Source organism: Lytechinus variegatus, chromosome 12, assembly GCF_018143015.1.
Source record: "Lytechinus variegatus isolate NC3 chromosome 12, Lvar_3.0, whole genome shotgun sequence".
NCBI classification, from domain to species: domain Eukaryota; kingdom Metazoa; phylum Echinodermata; class Echinoidea; order Temnopleuroida; family Toxopneustidae; genus Lytechinus; species Lytechinus variegatus.
In genome coordinates, this window is record NC_054751.1 from 24897398 (window position 1) to 24903772 (window position 6375).

At 37.0% G+C, this 6375-nt stretch overlaps 1 protein-coding gene across 1 annotated transcript; it reads left to right on the forward strand.

Annotated features, from left to right (window-relative positions):
* Positions 1-1299: 1299 nt before the first annotated feature.
* Positions 1300-6069, forward strand: LOC121425601 (carbohydrate sulfotransferase 14-like). The gene is made up of 3 exons (XM_041621716.1): positions 1300-1775; positions 2369-2562; positions 4209-6069. Exons 1-3 carry the CDS (start codon positions 1685-1687, stop codon positions 5097-5099), a joined length of 1176 nt encoding a protein of 391 aa, XP_041477650.1. The 5' UTR covers positions 1300-1684; the 3' UTR covers positions 5100-6069.
* Positions 6070-6375: the final 306 nt, after the last annotated feature.

Sequence of the window (6375 nt, forward strand, 5' to 3'; positions counted from 1 at the left end):
TGCTTTCTTAGCAGGTAAAAAAAACTCGGTATACCCCCTACTTACCATCATGCGGCCATCATGATTCATCGTAAATATTATGATTTTCGACTGTAAATTATCGGGGGATGATAACACAGACCATCCCCTCGTTTTTATAACCCTCTTCAAACTTTCTTCTTTCTTTTTTCCCTTTTTTTACAGCGCGGGACCCTTAATTTTCGTTAAAAAGGTCGACCCCGTCCCGACCTCTCCTATAACTGTATTGCTGCGCCTGACGGAGGGGGGGGGGGGCATTATTCCTGATCGATGCAGAACGGGTTGCGAGGTCACGATAACGAATAAGGCTAAGGTCATGTTCCCGGTCACAGCGCAAACTGGTATACGTCTTCCAGATGGGAAGGGCACGTTTCCGCCCAAATTAGGTTTTACTGACTCCATTCGATATTGCAGAGTTGGACTCACGTATTATACCAACTGCAGTTTATTTTGAGTGGCTCTGTGAGATGATTCTCTTGATTTTAAGTCTTCAAACCTATAAAAGCGGTAGTATATATATGTTTCGGAGCAGAAATAGTGTACTGCCATATCACCAGGAGGTGTGTAATATTGTAAGCCAAGATTAAAGTTTCGAAAATGTGACTCGGATGCCGGGTGTCCATGATCAGAGCCACGTCTGTGCAAGGAAAGTCCGTCGATGTATATATTCACAGACATATCAAGCATATTTATACCATGGAGATATTACCTCCACGATCGAAATCGAGCAACCATCGCTCGCTGAGTGGATATAACCGAGACATAACGCTCGTCCATTGGTAAGTTTTTTTTTATTTGTCAAGTAATATTGGCAATTATGGATTTTGCGTATGTAGAGTATTGGATATTATAGTATACGTATTCATATTCATGATACAGGATAAAGCAGCTAGTTCAATCCAATTCAATATTTTCATTTCCAATGATCTTAATATAGGAAAGTAATAAGTCCCTAACGCACGTTATAGGGTGGGGATAATACATACCCAGTCATTACAAAATACTCGTTTAGTGAGTGCAAAATTATATAATATCTAAGTCCGTGTCCGGTACCTAGCGCCAAGAGTTGCATGTCCGGTACTCTACTCATAGTGGTCATCAACTATCAGTGTATTGTGGCTTCTCTTATACTCTTCCAAGTTCATTCTTGACCAATGGACAAGATCAGCTGATATTCATTGACCGTTTACTACGTACTATTGGACACGCACGTCAAGGAGAGTCTAACGGCCCCAGTTCGCTGTAGCAAGACTTTTAAGAATAAAAATCAATATATCGACAACTGACAAGGAGAAGCACCCCCGTTCTTCGTTGTACGGACTATCATATTGGCATATTATGCTCTGGGGTTTATGTGTGTAGGTTTATAACAAAACAGCTACTTTCTCAGACGTTCGGCGATCGGACAAAATTATATCATCTGTTATAACCGCGGAAATGAATGTCTTCATTTCATGCCAATGACGCACCGTACGTGGCAACCCCAATAATTTTTATCTGCTTTAAAAAAATGGCGGGCATATTAGATCAACCTTAAAAGTAATTTTCATCTTGTGTTTTCCAGGGCGAGGGTTTTTCTTACAGCAAAGGTATATGGCTTCAGCAACTGATCACCGGAAGTTTGAGTTGAACTTTAAAGGGAGAGATTGTACTGTACAACGACACCATGTCTGTCACCAGGAGGAAGTATGTTGCAGCACTCATTTTATTTGGAACCTGTGGATTTCTTGCCACTTGGTACAATAGCAGATTGGGAGGTAAGATCTTAATCATTAAAGGAGAAACTAGCAGATATAGGCTTAATTGATGAATAAATGCCCTATTTTGTGTTCATTGGTAACTATCATAATCACCTGGTTCATTTAATTTCATCATCATGCTATGTAATGCATGCTTACATGGTATCTTGCTTTGAAATCTGCCTTTATTAATGAAAGAAATGTAAGGTCTTTTGACAAAAATTGCCCATGAAGGAAATACGAAATGGTCTATTTTATGTCCTCGATTCACTCGGGTGACATGGTAAAAAGGAGCAGTGTTAAAACTGACGTTGTGCCCCCTTATAATAAGTAGTGCAACTATTGGTGTCGGTTGATTTAGAACACATAATAGTTAATATATCAATTATATATACCTATAATGACATCAATAAAACAAAATCAATGTTCACCAACTGCAACCCCCCCCCGAGAAAAGTGATAATAGAAAAAAAAATAGAACATGCCATATACATGTAACACCTTTCAGGAGCAAACGTACAATGTCTCATACTGGTAATAAAGTGTCATTTTAATTACCCCCTCTCTAATAATTTATCTATTTATATTAATTTTTTCTTCGGAACTATCAGACGTTAGCCTCGTCCAAGACGCCAGTCAAGACGTTTACTCAACGGATACAAGTGCGGATGGCTACCGGATTTCAGGACATAGATCTACCAGTATAACTAAGGAATTGTCATCATCATCATCATTAAAAGATTTTAAAGCAACGGATAGAAATATGTTATCCAATCATCTCCGTACCACAGAAGGCGTGCTACAGGTCAGTATAACATGCATGCTGGGACATTTATGATGGATGACTGGCAGACTTTATTGGTCTAATACTGGTCGCATTTGGACATCAAATCAAACAATTATTTTGTTTACTGATTTAAAACCAGGAGTAAAATAATGGTTTGTGGTTTCCTTCGGGACACTGCATTAGAATGGTTCCTGTTTTGTCTAATAGGGGGTGGAGAAATACCATCCACCCCCCCCCCCTTCATAGGCTGCTGAAAGAGCTAAAGAGCTAACATTTTTTTGTTAGGGATTTAGGTGGCTGGCGAGAGAGGTAGTGATCAAGGTTTAAGTACTATATTTTCAGCTTTATGTTTACTTTAGATGTCTCATTCGACCTAAATAAATAGCGGGATTCCGAATCGCAAAATGACTTTTTTTCTCGATAATCTGGCTTTATAACATGTATGATGGGGGTATTCTAAGTGTTTTGTGTGATCATGAACATTATAAAGCGTGTGTAATCCACCAAATATTGCGAGCATGAAGCGCGAGCTATTTTTTTTCTTTATACCAACCTCAAAATATATACTCATTAAAAGCCTAAAGAAAACTATCATATACTCATTAAAAGCCACTCTAAAGAAAACTATCATTCAATCTTATCAACCCCACCCTCCAAATTAAAACATTCACTCAAATATTCACATTCGCTATTTAATATTCTGATTTTACTCAACTGCTATACACAGCACCAGCACCTGCACTTGCAATGCACCCACTTGGTCAGTAAATATCAATCTTAGTCACGAATCTTTTATGAGGCCGCCATCAATTCAAGTCTAACCGCTCACGATGGCGGTCTCCTGTGTTCATTTATTACATTATATGTATATGTTTACATTTATAAAAGAGTAATTTATACTCACATCCTTATTTGTATTTATTATGTAATATGACCACATTGTTCATATTATGAATTATTTTGTATTTTGTAATGATAAATAATTTGTATTGTGTTTTTGAACGCAGAAATAAATGCAAACAAACAAACAAAACAAACAAATTAAGGGGGTGGGACGTTTTAAGGACTATTCGAAGAAATTAGTAACAGAATACCACTAACCAAAAGAAATAAAGCACGAAACACAAGCTTAAAATATTGTTACTACTTTGATTGAAAAGGACAAACGCCATGTATTACGTTAAACGTGTAATGTGAGCGCAGAGCTCAAGTGGAATATTTGTTTGTATACATTTTATTATTTTCTTATTTTCTTATGTATTTCTGTTTTTCAACTTTTTTGTTTTTATTGCTTTTCGATGGAAATCGTCTGGGAATTCATTCTAACCATAAACAAGACAAAATTAATTTAGTTTGATCAGTAACAGGCAAAATGATTTATTTATGAATTTTGATTAAAACACTTTGCATTGGATTTGTACGCGAATTCCCGTTTTATTAGCATTTTGGGTTTCCGTGCACTTACGTATTGCTGCGTGATTTCGGACCCTATAACAGGGGTCGCAATTTTGTCAGCGGGCGACGCGGTCATAAAAAATTGTGCGGCAGATTGTTTGCGAAAAATGTCGAGGGGGCCTGAATCGGCCCGCCCTCAGTCTATTTAGGGTTATTAGTCTTAACATGAAATAACTATATTTCACACCTCATCTCATCTTATCTTACAGACAGAGGAATCCTATGATTTCGAGGAGGAACAACTCAAGAGACAGGAGCACCTTGAAAAAGCATGCAGCCGTCTTGGGATCAGTCGGACTCTACCGCCGGTTTCATGGGAGACGACCGTGCATTTTATCGCGAGTGACAAGTTCAAGTTCATCTTCTGCTTCGTACCAAAGATCTCCTGCACAACCTGGAAAGAAATCATGGCGAAGCTCTATCACCTAGACCGGAATCCTATGCAAAGGGTGCCCAAAGCGATCAAGGGTGGACAGGCCAAGAGGAAATGGAAGGTTCTGAAGTTGAGTGATATCGGGAATCCCGAGAAAGTTAAGAAACGTTGGAAGACGTACAACAAAGTGATGTTTACGCGGGAACCTCTGGAAAGAGCGCTTTCGGCTTATTTAGACAAGTTCGTGTATGGCAAGACCAGCTTTGAAAGGCAATTCGGGGGCGCTATCGTGAAGCAATACCGGGACAAGCATATTTCGAAAGTGAAGTTCCCTCTTAAAGAAAAAATCCGATTTGACGAATTCATCCGGTTCATTACGGATAAAGGTCCGAATGCTCCGATGACACAGCAGACGGATCACTGGTTGCCGGTTAGCCGGATAACCTCCCCGTGTCGATTCAAATATGATTTCCTCGGACACTACGAAACTCTTCAATACGATGCACCTTACGTCATAAAACATTTTAATCTGTCTAGTTACGTGACCTTTCCGGAAGTTCATAGTTCAAGGTCACATGAAAAGTTAATCAATGCATATAAGGATATACCGCGTGACCTTATATACCGTCTTGTTGATTATTATAGGACCGATTATGAATTATTTGGTTACTCGGCAAATGCAACCTTGGATATTATATTTAATGGAAGAAACAGAGAGAAAAGATAAAGCTTCACTTAAATCAAAGATGTTGGGTGGAACTTGCAATATGATTTTCTTTTTTTTTAATGCAGCTGATGTCGTATGAGACGAGACGAGATGCGATAATAATACAATTGCCTTGTACGTTTTTGCCAATGAAGAAGAGTACTGATGCCTTATAAAATTGACTGAACTTGATTAAAAAATTCAAATTCAAATTCGTATTTATTCATTTTCAGCAGTAAAAATGGTTTAGAATGATTCAAATAATTACATCCGATAAGTACATGGTAAACAAAAACATAAAATGATAATGCTTCTTTGAAATTACTCACTGATTTTCCTAAGTAAGTTAACTATTTAACTATTTCCATACAATATTCAAATTAAGTGTTCCTAACTCATATCTTAGTATGTTCGAATTTACTTGATTTTCTCTTATTACTATATTAGATTCAATATACATTTAAGAAAGTTTAAGCAATTGAACGTGCTTCGAGTAAGTAAGTCTAAATGGAATTATGCAAATTAAATTTAAGATACTTATTACTTAAACAATCAAGTTGAATATACTTATATTTTTAAATTGATGCCTTATTTACATGACACATGACTATTCATTAAGAGAAAGGAAATGTCATTTGTAAACAACTGTCAATTTAATTTTATTTGTGTTTGAAATTGTTTTGGATTAGAATTTTTGAATCAAAGAGCGCAACATTATACAATATAAGATGACTGATGCCTTATAAAATTGACTGAACTTGATATATTTTAAGGTTTTGGATTTGGTTTCCCCTATTAACGAAATATTTGCATTTCATTGTATTTTATGTTATGAAAGTGTCAAACTTTATGCACATAAAGGGCTTAATGTGTATCAAACCCACATTAATAAAAATTTGTTCTTACGGTAAATGATGATAGCGATGACCATTACTATTATGATATTGTCATTATCATTATCATCATCATCATTATCATCATCATCTTATATTTCCTCTTCCACCTCCTCCTCATCATCATAATAGCTGTTTTTCCCTCATCACCATAATCATCACCATCCCCCTCATCATCATTATCATCAGCATCACCATTCTCCTCAACATCATCATCACCATCCTCCTCATCATCACCATCACCATTCTCCTCCGTTCTCCTTTTTCTCCTCCTCTTCACTCCTACCTCCGCCTCCTCCTCCTCCTCATCATCATTACCATGGTTGATTGATATTAGTCTCAATATATATCTTCGGTTCAATCTACCATACATGTATAAAGTTGAATAATGTGTTTATTGATCT

Bases quoted from the DNA above. Each gene is read 5' to 3' on its own strand.
- LOC121425601 (XM_041621716.1), top strand. From the start codon at position 1,685: ATGTCTGTCACCAGGAGGAAGTATGTTGCAGCACTCATTTTATTTGGA. The intron at 1,776-2,368 runs GTAAGATCTTAA...CGGAACTATCAG, and splicing joins GTACAATAGCAGATTGGGAG to ACGTTAGCCTCGTCCAAGAC. The intron at 2,563-4,208 runs GTCAGTATAACA...CTTATCTTACAG, and splicing joins CCACAGAAGGCGTGCTACAG to ACAGAGGAATCCTATGATTT.